The 16,297-nt window shown below is 41.3% G+C and overlaps 1 protein-coding gene across 16 annotated transcripts in view; it reads left to right on the top strand.

Annotated features, from left to right (window-relative positions):
- The window catches only part of LOC311444767 (ankyrin repeat and KH domain-containing protein 1-like), a gene marked incomplete at its 3' end in the record, with an annotated part of 113,908 nt that overhangs the window by 90,619 nt on the left and 6,992 nt on the right, over positions 1-16,297 (top strand). For 4 of the 16 annotated variants that reach the window (XM_084536149.1, XM_084536154.1, XM_084536139.1 and 1 more), the window contains 11 exons: positions 286-381; positions 655-771; positions 1,852-2,026; positions 2,427-2,880; positions 3,342-3,419; positions 5,115-5,261; positions 6,769-6,879; positions 8,564-8,713; positions 9,012-10,627; positions 14,577-14,771; positions 15,836-16,090. In XM_084536149.1, the coding sequence (XP_084392275.1) occupies positions 286-381; positions 655-771; positions 1,852-2,026; positions 2,427-2,880; positions 3,342-3,419; positions 5,115-5,261; positions 6,769-6,879; positions 8,564-8,713; positions 9,012-10,627; positions 14,577-14,771; positions 15,836-16,090 (3,394 nt within the window). The remainder of the gene's footprint in view (positions 1-285; positions 382-654; positions 772-1,851; positions 2,027-2,426; positions 2,881-3,341; positions 3,420-5,114; positions 5,262-6,768; positions 6,880-8,563; positions 8,714-9,011; positions 10,628-14,576; positions 14,772-15,835; positions 16,091-16,297) is intronic. The other 12 variants (XM_084536152.1, XM_084536150.1, XM_084536155.1 and 9 more) reach the window with 7 other exon arrangements.

Genomic DNA, 16,297 nt, shown 5'->3' with positions numbered 1-16,297 from the left:
AAAATGTGAACAGCTGGCTTTGCCCTCAAGCCCGGTTTGCTCATTGTATTTTAAAAGAAACAATTACTTGCAAGAGAGCTTGTCGTTGCCACCATTACATACAAAAGTAAATGTACTGTCAACACTAAGCAAACTGTAACTGCCTTTCAGCCCAAATAGCAGTTTAACAGAAATGTTTTCGCAAATTTTGGTCTTCTGTACTGAACCAAGAGTATCAAATTCTTGTGTTGATGAGGAATACTAACAATTTTATACCAGTGACTAGATTTTTCTTTGATATTCTAGGGGCATGTGAAAGTAGTTCAGTTCCTAGTGAAAGAAGTTAACCAGTTCCCGTCGGACATTGAATGCATGCGATATATAGCAACAATAACTGACAAGGTGAGTTTGAGAACAAACCCTGTCCAGTATTTTCAGCAAAAACGTATGAGAAATTCTTAAATATTCAAAAGCTGAATGTATGTTTGCTCATATGCCTGTCTGATTCTGAGTTCTTTGAACATCTTATTAATCCAGAATTTAAAATTGGTGTTTAGTGCCTTAATCTGTTGAAATAGTTTGTATGTTTATGAATACAGGGAATCTTGTGCTTTGTAGAGCAAGCCTGTCTCCTTAGTTTATTGCATAGGTGGTAAGAAAAATTTTGTGTTCCAGGACCTGTTGAAAAAGTGTCACCAGTGTGTGGAGACGATTGTGAAAGCTAAAGACCAGCAGGCTGCAGAAGCGAATAAGAATGCGACTATATTGCTGAAGGAGCTAGACCTGGAAAAAGTGAGTTGAGAATTGCAGTTGTGTAGCCTAATTGCTGAAGTTATGTGTAAATCTATAGGCTGTATTTCCTCTTGGTGTTTCTTTGGGCAGTAGCTCTTCATGCTATAACTGTATTTGCTTTCCTTAAATGTAGAATATATACTCAGGATGGCAGATCAGAACTGAATTTTGCTTTAGCCACTCCATTGTTATTTTTAGGAAAGCTTGGACTTGGTGATTGTTAGCTTAGGTAGTAGCTCTTTTGCATTACTTCAGCACGGCTGGTAAGTTTGAATAAGGGAGATTTTCAGTCCTGGTGGTGTGATACATGGTATGTTGCATACAGTGTGAAATATAGTCCGTAGGTGTTGTAAGGACCTGTAATCAGGTTTGCAAAAGAGAGCGTGTCAGATGAGCTCAATGGAGTTGAGCAGATAGTGGGGAAAAGTCAAGTTCTTCCTCACTGAGAGTATTGATAAGTGTCCGGGAATAATGCAGAGGCTTCCGAAATACTCTTTAACAGGCTTTCTAATTGGAGGCTCTTAGAACTGCTGATGAACAGTTCATACTATTTCATTAGTGAGGGATGTCTCGGACAATTACATATTCATTTTTTTTAAATCTTCTGAGATTGCTGACTTTTTTTAACATCTATCAGTTGCTGTACAAAGCTACAGTATAGCGTAGCTGTGACTGATCCCATATACTAAAAATGTGATTAAAATGGAAAAATTATAGTAGTTTCTTCTGTAAAGTATTCTAGGATACTGTTGAGTCAAAGGTGGTAATCTCATCAGTATTTTTGCGACACTGTGAAATGTTTTTTTGAGAAAGGATAATGAGAGATTTTCTGGCTTTCCAGTAAAATTGTTTTTATATCGTCTCTTGTGTAGCTGCATTTTACTGACATTCTTTGGAAGCTTTTGAGACCAGCTAGTCCTGTTCCATGACGTCTGTCTAGTCTCTGCATGATGACCGTCACATACTGAATCATTATTGTTCACCCTGCTCTCCTCTCCTTTCTCCCCAACTCCACTTTGTAGGAATTATAATTTAGTTTTTGTCATAATGTTTATATATTAATACTTTTTTCCTACATAGTCAAGAGAAGAAAGCAGAAAACAAGCCCTTGCTGCTAAAAGAGAGAAGAGAAAGGAAAAGAGAAAGAAGAAGAAAGAGGAACAAAAGAGAAAACAAGAAGAAGATGAAGAAAACAAACCTAAAGAAACTCTAGAACTTCAAGAAGATGATGATGAAGAAGAAAATGATGATGAAGGTAAAGAACAAGTGTTTCTGTGAACAATACAGTTGGGGTTGCCTGTTTTTTGCAGTTTTTTTCTTTTTTTTTAAACCACCTAGTGGTTAAAAGTGAATCTTAGGAAGCTGTTTTTTTGGGTACTGTGACATTGTTGCATAGTTTCTGCCCTGGATCTTACTCCTTCTGTCAGAAACTTGACTGAGCAGTTGTCTGTGTTTTAGGTAAATCTGCTTTGTTCTTTTTTTTGGTCTCCTCCTATGTTCCCAAAGCTTTTACCTTCTTGGAGATTTTACAGCTGTATGTGGTGCAAATATACTGACAACTCATCAAAGAGCATAACTTCAGCTGGAGTATCTTCAGGGGCACTGATTCCTATGTTTTGTGATTTTTGACTGTATATCAAATCTTTTTCTTTCAGTGGAGCAAGAAGTTCCTATAGAGCCTCCTAGTGCAACTACGACGACTACAATTGGAATTTCTGCAACTTCAGCTACTTTCACAAATGCCTTTGGGAAAAAGAGAGCTAATGTGGTGACTACTCCCAGCACAAATAGAAAAAATAAGAAAAATAAAACAAAAGAGACTCCTCAGAATATGCAGATTATTTTGCCAGATCAGCATATATCTCTAGCACAGCAAAAAGCAGATAAAAATAAAATAAATGGAGAGCCAAGAGGTGGTGGTGCGAGTGGGAATAGTGATTCAGATAACTTGGATAGCACAGATTGCAATAGTGAAAGTAGCAGTGGAGGTAAAAGCCAGGAGTTGAACTTCACAATGGATACAAATTCCTCTGAGCGGCGCTATGCCTCGTTGCTTATCCCTTCTCAGGAAGAAAAAACGAGCGCTTCAGCTTCAAAAACACCAACAAGGTGAGACTTTCTTGTTGCTTCCCTGTTGTTTCACTGTGTTTTACCTATGCCAATGTAAATTTTTCTGTAGCTCAGGCCCTACGCCATTTGGTACATTCCCATAATCTTAAGATTGTTTGCTTTCCTGTTAAATCACTCTGTCAAGTTTGATTGCAGCCTTGTTAGAACACTAAAGATAAAATTTTTGATATTGCTGACTGGTTTTTAATACTACTTTGTGTGGTGGTTGTACCTGGCCAGACCCAGTACACTTTGTCAGAACAGCCAGTTTTCTCTGCGCTGTTTTAAATACCTGTGCTAAATTGGTAACTTCATTTGAATAGATTTTAGAGTAAATACACTGGAAATTTAAAAAATAAAAGCCAGCCTTTCTCATAATCTAGTTACAAGGGTTAGTTACCTCTTGATTGTTTTCTGGTTTCATCATTAACTCATTTGAATTGCAATCTCTTTGTTTTAAGGAGGGAAGACGTTGAGGACTCTGAGCATTTCAACTGTCAGGTTGATGGCCAGTTTGACTTAACCTTGTCGAGCCAGAGGTAAGAGTCAAAAGAACTCAGGGAATGTCTAAGGGCCATGTGAATGGTTTGGAAGATCAAGTTGCCAGTGAATGAGCTAATAACTAACCTTTATAAGACCAGGTTGGTTTGAACCAAAAAGCTCAGATCCAATCTAAATTTGTTATCTTTGCGAAAAGTTCCACTATAACTTGGACATGTAAGTAGTACAAGCCTGATCTCCATATATATTTTTTTCCCTTGGCATTAAGTGAGGTAGAGGGGTTACATGGGTCAATCTTCAGGACACCTGTCTAAAAACCCAATTTCAATAAGAATGCAAACATGGGATCAAAAAACACAGCAAGCAAAAATGCAGTTGCCAGACTGATTGAGGCACTTGGCTGAGAAGTTGGGCTCTCAGCTTTTTTTCTTTTTCCCTTCAGGATTAAAATTAGGTGCAGAATTGAGTGGATTTGTCAGCCCTTGGGGTTGTGGGAAGGGAGAACGTCTCTAATGTTCTATACCAGTATTAGAAATTGGTTTCTGCCTATGTTCTATTTTATGAATATAAACTGATTCTGCCTTGAACCTTTTGTCCAAGATCTACAAAAGCCTTTGAATATTGTACACTGAAGCAGGATTAACTAAATGTGTACTTCTAACTCCTTATATTGAAGAAAGGAGTGGTGCTTCTGTTAGAATTACACTTAAGAAACCAAAACAACAAAACAAGACAGTATATAAATTAAAATGAAGCTAGGATGTTTAACTTCTGCAGGTGCTCTTTGGCTCTTGCACCGGGCAGACTTTTTCTGAAAAAATGTCTTAAGTTTTTTCTCTTCCTGAATTCTTTTTCTCTTGGGTCATAGACAAGTCTGTGACAGTGCTGTTATAATTCAAATATTTTCCACTTGTGCTGTAGATTTGCTTGGCCGAATCAGTTAAGTTTAGTCTTATAACTATGACACACAAAATTTTATAACTTTTTAAAATTTTTATAAGACTTACAAGATTTTAGAGATCACCTGTGTTTCAGTGCTGCAGATGAACTTGTGAGCCACCAGAACCGTTTCTTTCACCTTCATGTAGATCAGTTAGCCTACAAGAGTTTATCTGTCCTTCTTTCCCTTTTTCTCTCTCATCCAAACTTTGCACTGTTCATATCACTAGGCTGCTGTTGCAGTTTTAGTACAGCTAATGTTTGCATACATGCTTTCAAATTGACTTTACTGGGAGTTAAATATCCTGAAATACCTGTGCCCTGGTTACCCTTTCATAAAATGGGGTCTTGAAGGTGTAAAAACACTTATCCAATATTTTACTACTTTCTGGGCAATCTGTAATAATAAGAGATGAAAATTGGAGACATTTTCAAGTACCTAGTAAGAAAGCAACATTATTCTCGAAGTACCTTTTATTAAAAAGCTATTCAAAAAAGAGAACACATAATCAGGGTGTACCTTAAGTGGTTGTGTACCACCTGTAATAAACTATTTTATAGATGATGTCCTTAGTACTTCTGGTATTAATTCATTCAGTTTAGTGCCTCCGCTTCTTGAAGAAAGGGTAGAGGCTGTGGACTAAAATGTGACAAGTTACTTAAGTCAGCCAGTGGTTTGGGTGGGGGGCGGGGGAAGGAATGAAAGCAGTTGGGAAGTTCCACGTTCCAGAGATGTACGCTATAATGCTGGTGTCATCATTCTGTATTTTCTAATCATACATTTCTGTTCCCAGACTTGATGGTGAAGGTAATTCAAATTCTTTGTCAACTGCATACAAGCCTGTTTCCCTGCCTCTGAGCTCTCCAAGTGTAAAGCTGAATCTGACTAGTCCAAAAAGAGGCCAGAAAAGAGAAGAAGGCTGGAAAGAAGTGGTCAGAAGGTAAAGACTTTAATTCTGTGTTTAAGAACTGTTTCAACATTTTATTTAGCTTGTAAATTATGCTCAAATATAGAATGTCCATCAGGTTCATTTAGTTATTTCAGTGTAATAATTTATTTTAAAAAAATCCTCTGTCTTGCAGTGCCATGAAAAATTGCAGTCCTAATTTGTAGTTACCCCTTACTAAGTTAATGTCAGTATGACACAAACACTTCATGTGGCATGAAGGTTTTCATCACCTGTGGCTTCAGCGGAATAAAGGATGTGGGGATAAGATAAAAGGGCAGGGGACAAATGGTAACAAAAAGTCCCTAAGGCAGATGATCACAAATGAACTAAAGGTGGAATAATGTTGGTGAAGTAGAGGGCAGGTGGATGATCACTGCAAGGCTAAACCTCAGTTGTGTTTTGGATGGTGACTTCAATCCCTGATTCCAATGAAACTTTTTTGTGAGCTTAATTTGGGTGCTGGAAAATGTTTACAACTAATTTGTACTTTTGTAAAGCACTCTTTCCCTTTGAAAATAACACTGATTTTTATTATCTGGCTATTAGCCACACAGCATCTCTTCTGTAATCTTCATTAGGTCTGCTACTTTTAACTAGAAATTGTCATCTGGCTTTCTTGTTTTGTTTCCTTTTTTAATAAAGGAATGCGGCATGAACATACAAGTGTCAGGTGCTTTAGGTGCACTTCTGCTTTTCTTTTCTGCAGTGGTAGTGACCAAATACCTCATTTTAGAGAATTTTAGGCTGTGTGCAAAGAAAATAATCATACAGCAGATTTAATGCATCCAGATTAGCGGAAGTCACAATTTTTTTATGAAAAGCAAAAAGGAGGGTTTTAATCTGACCACTTAAGCGTTTGAACCGTTAGAGTTGGCTCAGTCTTCTGCCTTTTGTTGCATTCACAAATATGGTTCTCTGCTGTGACAATGACCTTGTGTGGTCGCAGACTGCCCACCACTTGGTGAGTCGTGCAGGCATGAAACCATGAAACAGGCAGCTGGCTCCTTTCCAGGGCTGCACACAGACCCCGCCATTGACCCCGGAGCTGCTCCATCTCTCCTCCTGTGTCTCCTGAGTCTCATAGGCTCAATTTAACTGCTTTGTTGGGTATTGTCTGCTGTCCTGCGGAGATGCTAGAGTTTTAGAAATAACATCCAAAACCCGAGCTTTCTTAATCCCCGAGGGCTCAGGTCTTGTCACAAAGAGAGAATGTGTGCATAAAGTGTTTGGTGCCAGTGTTTGCTGTGCCCTGCCTGACCAGCAAAGCATGTGAGCAGCCGAAAAGCATTTTGGTGACTATAGATGTGGGTGCAAAATGCCTGGGAGCTGCATGCCTTCATCTCCTAAAGCCTTTCCCAGGCTCAACAGTGGGAATTCTCCTCCTTCACCTCCACCTCCTCCTCCTCCTCCTCTCCCCCCTCTCTCTAGTCCCCCCCCGGCTAGAAGGGATGTCTATCAAAGAAGTAACCGATGAATGCATCCCCTCTACCCCTGACAGGCAAGTAGGCAGAGTTTTGAAAGACCCTCCCCCTAGCAACACTCTGCAGCCAACACCAATTGAGCAATTTCAGCTGCAGAGAGGAGGACGCTGCTGTTCAGGAGCAAAAAGGTACTGTTTTGGGCACTTCTCAGGGTTAAAAAATGACTGAGCTTGGTGGGTAGGGAGGGAAACAGCAGTGGGTGTTGGGTGGGCAGGGCCCCTGGGTGCTGTGGTGAACTCTGCTGGGAGAGAGACATCTTTGTGGGTGGTGGCATGGGGTTCTTAGTGGGCTGGGGTGAAAGGAGACCAAGGTTAAAGAGCCCTGTGTAATGTGGAGCTATCTTTAAAGATGGGTGATGATGGGATCTTTGGTTTGGGGAGGGGGCAGTTGGGATGTCTAGCTTGAGTGAGGAGCCTTTGGGGTAGAGGGGGCCCAAAGTATGATGCAGCCTTGGGATAGGAGCTTGGTGCGTGCTCTGAGTGCCTGGTTTCTGGGGAAGGGAGGGTTGGAGTGTCATCTCCTGGCAGAAGGGAAAAGAAAAAATACCTTGGGAAGACAAGGTTAATGCTTTAGAACATTTCCATGTATTTCAATATGTTTAAAATAAAATGTTTTCTTTAAATCCTGTTAACTGAGAAACAATTTATCCCTGGAAGTCTTCAATAGACGTTTAGATGTAGAGCTTAGGGAAATGGTTTAGTGGGGACTGTTAGTGTTAGGTCAGAGGTTGGACTCGATGATCTTGAGGTCTCTTCCAACCTAGAAAATTCTGTGATTCTGTAATTCCATGAGGATCAAGTTACTTAATATTTTCAAGGACTGGAGTAGCTAGGTGAAGCTGGCAGCCTTAGGGAGGGGGCGGGGGGGGGCTGTGTGTGTGATCTGTACAGTGTTCAGAGGTGCTTGAACTGCAATCACAGTGGTTTCTGAAACCCCTTTGAATCCCCTCTAATTGTTCAGTGTTGAGCTACTGCACATCACTAGCAAGCTGAAAAGCAGTGTATGGGCTTGAGAGGTCCAGCCTTTAAAGTCTGGGGACGTTGGTGGTCCAGAGAGACCTTGGCTGGGGTCTGGATGCAAGCACTGATCATATTCAAAGACTTCCCACTACTGTATGCCTGCACTGACCCACCAAAACTATTTGAATTGGAAAAATCCTAAAATGACGTTTCACTGAGCATATGGGTTACAGTGTTATGGCCTAAAAATGAGCCTGCTTCTGAAAATCTGTGCTACCTTCATAGTGGCAGCTCGTTAAATCACGGAACTGCACGATTTAACAGACTGGTGTCCACCATTGTGTAGTGGCACCAATTAAACTTTAGGATCATGTTTGGTCAAGGTCTGAGAGAGGTGGATACTAAAAGGGTCGTGAATGCAAAAGGTACCAGAGAGCTGATCACTGGGAAAACACTGGCAAATCACCTTCTCCTAGCTGTAAATGACCAAAGTGGCTAAGTTGTGGCCTTTTATATTTGAAGCAGTGCTGCCTATGTAAATTCAGGCCAATAAGCTGAGGCTTTGTCTCACTTTGAAGTTACACAAGATTTTAAAAAAAATAAAAAAATGTTTCTGAAGCAGTTTGAGGCACATACACCTGTGATACAGCAGTGGTGGTAGAAATGCTTCTGAAGAGTCCTCATCAGGTACTGAGGATGTGAGTGGGGGATTTTTAGAGAGGCTCCAAAGGGTGAACAAAATACCAGCAGAAAACCACTTGTTACCCTGAAACTTAAAAATTTTGCTGCAGACAATGAGGGAGTTTGTACGTGTTTAAATAAATTTCACAACTTTGTGATCTTTCTGATATAGGTCAAAGAAATTATCTGTCCCAGCTTCTGTCGTATCTAGAATAATGGGGAGAGGTGGATGCAACATTACAGCAATTCAGGATGTCACCGGCGCCCATATTGATGTTGATAAACAAAAAGATAAGAATGGAGAGAGAATGATCACTATAAGGTACAGTATCTAGAAGTGAAAGTTTAAGTTAGTCCAAAATGTCATTTATTAATAAGCTTCGTTTGCTTTTTAAGACAGGATGTATTTGGTTTCTTGGTTCTAGAGTAAAACGCCTATAACTGCTGCCAAGATATGCTGAAGGTCTGCTTATTCAAAGTTGTTTCTTGACTTTTGCTTATCTTAAGGATTAACTTACTGGAGTAAGTTGCAGTAGACTTGTAGATCAGTATTAAATTGGGGCTACAGAATGCTGCACTTAACTTTTTCTAAAAGACAAATCTGTTCCTATTTAATACAGGGGTGGTACTGAGTCAACGCGATATGCAGTGCAACTCATCAATGCCCTTATTCAAGATCCTGCTAAGGAACTGGAAGACTTGATTCCTAAAACTCATATAAGAACACCTGCTTCAAGTACCAAATCAATCCATGCAAACTTTTCATCTGGAGTTAGCACTGCATCTGCTTCAAACAAAAACTCCTTCCCTCTTGGAGCACCACCTCTCGTTACATCGCAGTCATCAACACTGTCTACTTTCCAGCCTACGAACAAATTAAACAAGAATGTCCCAGCAAATGTGCGCTCATCTTTTCCAGTGTCTCTTCCTCTAGCTTATTCTCATCCACATTTTGCCTTGCTGGCTGCCCAAACTATGCAACAGATCCGGCACCCTCGCTTACCTATGGCCCAATTTGGAGGAACGTTTTCACCTTCGCCAAACACTTGGGGACCATTCCCAGTGAGACCAGTTAACCCTGGCAGCACAAACAGCTCTCCTAAGCATAATAGTTCAAATCGCGTAGGTAGTCAGAATGGGAATATTTTACAGACGGAGTCTCCTGGATTAGCTACTTCTAGTTGCCCCATTACTGTCTCTTCAGTAGTTGCTTCCACCCAGCCGCTATGTGTAACAAGTAATCGGACTCCCTCTTCAGTCAGAAAGCAGTTGTTTGCCTGTGTTCCTAAGACGAGTGCTGCAGCAACAGCGATCTCAACCGTGACAAGCACATGTAGCGCTCTGCCTTCGGCCTCCTCTGCACCCCCAAACAACGGGCAAGTTCCTGCAGCGTTTCTGCCTTCTAATGCTCCACAAACACAGCATTCTGCACTTAAAGTGGACTCTTTCTCAGCTGTCTCAGCACCCAAAGAGAAGGTATCGCCACCAGACCAGCCTGTTGGAAATGCGTGCGTGCCATCTTCAGTTGCAAGTAGTTCCAGTATGTCGACTAGCAGCAATTCAGGAGTCGCCGAAGCTCACCCATCCAGCAGCCCCACGCCACAAAGTAACGCCCAAGATGAAATACTACCAGCCAGCGTGTCGGAGATCGGTCCTTCTATGTCGATGCCTTTTTCTTCCAGCTCCGAACCCTCTCCTTTAAGCTTAGCGTCACCCAGGTCAGTTGTTGCGGATAATCAGGACAACAGTAACTTACCTCAAGTAGCTGTACCAGCACCTCGAGTTACTCACAGGATGCAGTCCAGAGGTTCTTTCTATTCAGTGGTACCAAATGCAAACCTACATCAAGATCCTCAGTCTATTTTTGTTACAAATCAAGTTCCCATAACACCTTCTCAAGGTCCACCTGCTGCGGTGCAGCTTTCGTCAGCCATGAACGTTATGAATGGTTCTCAGATGCACATTAACTCAGCAAATAAATCATTGCCTCCTGCCTTTGGGCCAGCAACGCTCTTCAATCACTTCAGTAGTCTTTTTGATAGCAACCAGGTGCCCTCTAACCAAGGATGGGGAGACTGTCCTCTCTCTACCCGAGCAGCAGCTGACCCATCTTTCACTGTTCAGTCTACCTTTCTGAATAACTCTGTGCTAGGACATGTGGAAAACATGCATCCTGATAACTCCAAGGCTCCTGGTTTCAGGCCACCTTCCCAGCGGGTTTCTACTAGCCCTGTAGGTAAGTCACTAAGATCATGCACCGGACAGAATTTTTTTTTTCCAACCGTTAACACTTCAGTCATTTGAAATTGTTTGAGAAATAGCTTACAAATTAAGGTTATAGAATACTAGCGTAACAAATACAGCCTAGTTTTGTTCAAGTGCTCTTTAAAATTGTTATAAGCTTACATGCTTTGAGAAATTGGTGTGCTCCTGCATGGTGTGTTACTAGGAAGTTGCTGCCCTTCAACTCCTAAGTGCAGTAGTTGAAGTTTACGTGTTTTTCATTGAAATGGGTTAGGAACGCTTGAAGTGAGCTCCCTGCCTGCTATACTCTGCCTCGAAGATCATCATCCTCTTATTAATGATGATGATAGTGCAGGGTAACTAGCAGCATCCACTCGCCTGAAAGGGATCCTCAAGAGATTTTCTTCTTTGCTACCCCGTTCTCCCATTTGTTCTTGCTGTAATGAATTTATGGTGCCTTGAAGCTGGATGGCTGGAGAGCCTTGCTTTGAAGTTGAAGATATCTAACACCGTGTGTTAGATATTTGAGCTCATGCTTCAGGACTTGAATGCTGAATTTGGGCATTTCAGTAGTTTGACTTTCAGAGTAAAGGAAAGGGGGACACTGGGAAGATGTAGTGGCGGATGAAAAAGATTTTCAGCATTCCTGTTCATCCCAGTTAATTTAAACATATCCGGGGCTTCTGAAAACCAGATCACCTCTCTCAGATCAGGTTTAAATCAAGATGTTTGCTATCACTGTAGTTTTCTTAGACATCTAGTTTGGGCTGTGTAGCTGCACTGCAAAGAACATGAACACCTAGAGCTCTTGCAACATGTCCATTCCCAGCTCAATATGCGGAACCAGTCAAAGTTAAGACAGGGAGGGAGGATGTTAAAGTAACTGGGCCTTGCTCATCAGATAGTCTGCCACGAGAAGAGTTGCCAGGCCCTCCTCAGTAGATACCAGAAGCATTTACATTGTCTCACCTTTCTCTGCAGTGCTCTCAACTGGATGTTGGCTCTTAATGGAACACCCTGCCCAGGGGAAGGAAAGTTAGGGCAAATGGGGCCCAATCATTTTTCTTATGAATGTGCTCTGTGTGTACAGAGACTTCACATAGCAGCAAAAAAAAATTGCTGTTCACTTATGTTAGTGTCATCTGTTTTTCATTAGGGGGAAAAATATTTTTTATATACTTAAATGGCTGTAAATATTTTAAAGATAGCTGTTCTGAGTTAAGAGTTAAGTAAATACTCAAGGGCAGTGAGTTTGGGGAGATAAGCATGAAGTTCTTCTCATCTGATGCACAAAAATATTCAGATGTAACCCAATTCTTCTAGTCTGGAACTTGATTGGGATATTACAAAATAAAGAACAACTGAAAGATACGTAAAATGTGCCCCTAAAATCCTGACTGGTGACTGGCTTGGTAGGTCCTCTGTTGGCTCATAATGTCATTCTACTTTAGGCTACTTCTGATCACCCTCATTTCAGAATCTAAATGTGGTCTGTTACACAAAAGGAGAAGTGATTTACTGGAGTTAAAGGAGAAGGGGACATTTGTAGGCGTGTTGCTGAGGAAAGAAGAGGGGACAGTAGGCTGAGGACCTCTCTTACGAACCTTGTACCAGAAGCATGGTCCTGCAAATCTGCCTGTCTTTCACTGGTGGTTCACAGATGAACAAACTCAAGTTTTCTCTAATTGACCAGTTCCTTTGAGAAGTGTGTGCGTGTGTCCCTGCTGGCTGTGGATCGGTTCTGGAAATGGCCCTCTGTCCAGTATGTGTTCTCATATCTCTTGTTCTAGCAGTTTACAGATTGAGGGCAGGCTTAGACTGTTTGGGAAGGCTGTACAGAAGACCTGAAATTATTTTTTTTTCCTGTGCATTTTAAGAAAAGATTTGAGACCTTGCTCTTCATTAAAAGGTATTGCAAACTCAGTGTAGGTCAGCTTAAAAAGCAGCAGGACTACAAAGTTGCATGAGATGACTGGGCTCCCTATTTTACAAGGAGTCACCAAGTATCGTTTCTTCTTATCAGAATGTGGAGTTAGCTCTTGCAGTTAACAAACTTTTGCAGGAGTGTCTGGGGCCTTTGGTAAACTGAATTTTGAGCGGAATTTGTGTGAGGCTGATAAACCAGTCTCTTAAAGCTCAGTTATGCTTTCAGAGTGTAACGAAGAGCCCAAATTTATGGGTGAAGTAACTGCAAATTACACTGTTGCAAAATGTTCTATTCTTAGTTTTAATATTAAAGCATCTGATTCCATTGGTAAATACACAAACAGAAAGCTCATTACTGAAATCAGAATGAAATCTTAAGTCATTGTTCATAGAAGCGATTTTTAATATTAAACTAAGCTTTCTTCATCTGCTTCAATGAATCATAGAATCATTTAGGTTGGAAAAGACCTCTCAGATCATCAGTCCAACTGTAAAGACAAAACAAAAGCAAGATTGAAAAGTGACTGCTCTGTTGAATTTGCACGTCTCTGGCTGTCACACCTCCTTCTACCTGTACAAAATACACAGCAGTGCCGAAACTGCTGTGACTGTTTAGTCATTGCACTCTGAAAGCTGTGTCCCTGTCCTGCCAAGCATTCAAGAAGCACACTTAGGCACCTTTACTTCTGCTGAAGAGCTCTCTTTGTCGCAATCTGTACCTTGTTCTCCATTTAGGAAACAAGCAGTCCCCACGGGCCTCAGCTCTGTTACCCCTTCTGTGCAGGGAAGAGTTCTTGAAACTCAGCATCTTCAGTGGTTTGTCAGCCAGCTGGAAACCAGTTGTTTTGTGGTGGAACTTACAACCATGGGGGCCTTTTGACTACTCCAGAATGTACTTTTGTGCATGGAGGGTTAGGATCAGCATCCTGTTGGTAGCTCCATAACAGGCGTGGAGGAAGGGCCCCTCAGCTAGAGATGCTGCAGTCTGCTTATTGCTGTGCTAGAGCAGAGCCTGCAGGCTCTGGGCAGGTAAAGATCACTTGAGCTGCGTTTCCAGGCAGCCTGCACAGGCATTAATACTGGGAAAGAGACTTAGCTTTTAGTAACACATCCAGGAGATGCAAGGTTTATGACCTGTTGCCTGTCACCACTGTTGTTTTCAGACTTCGGGGATGTAAGTAGGAACTAAGTAGGAACTTAGTTTCAGCCTTGCTCTGCGGCATTATAGGCTAGTCCTGGTTGTGGTCATTCTGAAATGTTTAAACGGTGTTGAAACTAGTCTTGTTTAATAGGCCCTTGAAACTAAACCCAGAACTCAGGTAAACACACGGTCATGCCTGCTTATGCTTTTTTCTGGTAATAACGTGTGATGAAATCTTTCACATCATTTCGGAAAAGTGCTTAAAAGCTTTGGCTTGTTCAAAAACTGTAATTACCTTTTGTTAATTCATTACTGTGGGACTGAACTTTCTCTCCATCTTACCCTTCCTCACCTTACATCTGTAGAGAGCAGCCCCCTCACCTTTTGCACTGTGGATTATCAGCACTGTTTTCTGGGATGTGTTATGCTCTGACTGACCTGTATGTGAATGTAGCTGTGGGATGGCAAAAACTGTACTGCAGTGAAACTTCATTGTTGTCTAATTCCCTCAGGACTTTCACAGAGCCCTCTGTTCCTGTTTAACTTGCATGGCTCTTTTCTAAGGAAAGATTTTTTTTTTTTTTATACTCCCAGTTTTCCTCTTTTGCCTTCCATGCTAGGACTTCGATTCCTTCCAGTGACCAAAATGTTGTTTTCTCTGCTTTCACCTCAAGTTTTAACAAAAACATACATAAATTCATTCTGGTAGCTTCTGTCTGAGGGAGAATCATGCATCTGTAATATGAACTTACCGTGTGCAGGTACCCTTGAAGGTGATGAGGTGCTGTAGTTATATTTGGAGCACTAGCTCTCTCTGGTGCTTTGAAGCAGGTTCCCGGAGAGAAATATTTAATGAAATTTATGTTTATTTCAGGCTTACCCTCTCTAGATCCATCCAACAGCTCTACAACTTCTTCTTCAGGTCCTTTGACAGGCTTTTCAGCAAACATGCAAGGAGCACGGGTTTACCTTCAAGGGCCAGCGCCTGTTGGGACTCCCAGCTTTAACAGACAGCATTTTTCACCACATCCTTGGACAAGCGCAACAAATTCATGTAGGAACTTCATGGGTCTGTCTTAGTTAACTGTAAATTCTTAGTAGATTTGTAACTTGAGGGGAAATGAGCCAGTGATGCACAAAATGCTTTCCAATTGTGTTTAGCAGTTGTGAGGATGAAGTGCTAATCCCACCTATTTGTTTCTTAACGTGTAAAATGTCACTAGTTCTGGTAGCATAACTAAAGACGTACTTGGGCAAAAATTCAGTCATAGCTTCTAAAAGGAGAAGGCATGAAGTTGCGGGGGAGTGGAAGGGATTGTACCAAACCTAGGATTCCCCTCTAAATGAGTGTAAAATTAGGTGAAAATGTCGTGTGTAACTTCAAACCATGGCAAACTTCTTTGTTGTTGTTTTTTAAATTGATATTCTGGAATTTTCATGTTAGTTAAAATGTTCCGGATTCTTAATGCATCACCCGGGGTAACATAGGGGCATAGGGTTTTCCTCCTCGTGGGAAGAACATGGAAGTAGCTTTACAGAAAATATGGATCTTTGATTCAGAGGCTTAAATGAAGAGACTTCTCATGTCACTGCATGCAACTTCACTGCCACTCTAAGCGTAAGAACTAAAATGTTTAAATGAGTGCTCAAAAGAAGTTGGATTTCACAGTGAGAGTCAGTGACGCTTCTGAAGTTGGTGGAAGTTACGCTTTTATGTTACATATGTTGACTTTGGGAAGCTGTCTTTAGTTTCTCTTCTGCTGGAGGTGGTGGAGACCAAAACCAGGCTGCTTAGATATTTACGGAATTTTGGCTGATTTTTTTTTCATATCTTCCTGAAACTCTTCCATGTTTCTTATTCTTTCTTCTAGTTATTTTAGATGCACTTCTATGTCATGACGCTGTCACCATTCTGATGGCTTAAAGCATTTGTGTTAATGTTTGTTTTAGGGTTAAACTTTAAACAGCAGTTCTGTGAAATTCTGTGAAAGAGTGAAGAATGATGGGGGGGAGGAAGGCTTTAAAACCTTATTATTTGATTTGAGACAATATTGGGGGGATAGAGAGGACTGCATTTACTGTCACTATCTTGTGTGCTTTTTGTGTGATTAAGCAAAAGAAATGCTCTTTCAGCAGGTGAATCTCCAATTCCATCAGTTTCCTCAGGATCGTCTTCGCCCCTTTCAGCTGCTTCTGCACCTTCTAACTTGGGCCAGCCAAAAACGGGTAACACAAATCAAGATCGAAAGGTACCCCCTCCCATCGGGACAGAAAGACTCGCTAGAATTCGACAGGGGGGATCGGTCACGCCTACGCCCTTAGGAACCAACTTTACGGCTCCCGTTGGTCATAGTGGCATTTGGTCGTTTGGAGTTAACAGTGTGTCTGGTAAGTCCACTCAGTACAGTCTGGGATAGCCTGAATAAACTTGCGGAGCCTTGTGGAAATACTCCATTTCAAAAAGAAGTTGGATAGGGAAAGTGGGAGGAGGAATAAAGTTCCACAGCCCAATCAACCTCCATGTAGTATATCCTAAAAGGAAAACTGGGATCAAAGTGGTGTGTTTTTTCAAAGAAATCGTCAATGAAAGTGTGG

The sequence above is a fragment of the Aythya ferina genome (assembly GCF_964211825.1).
Source record: "Aythya ferina genome assembly, chromosome: 14".
Lineage (NCBI taxonomy): Eukaryota > Metazoa > Chordata > Aves > Anseriformes > Anatidae > Aythya > Aythya ferina.
The sequence above is the reverse complement of the archived record's forward strand: the minus strand, read 5'-3'. Positions and strand labels throughout refer to the sequence as shown.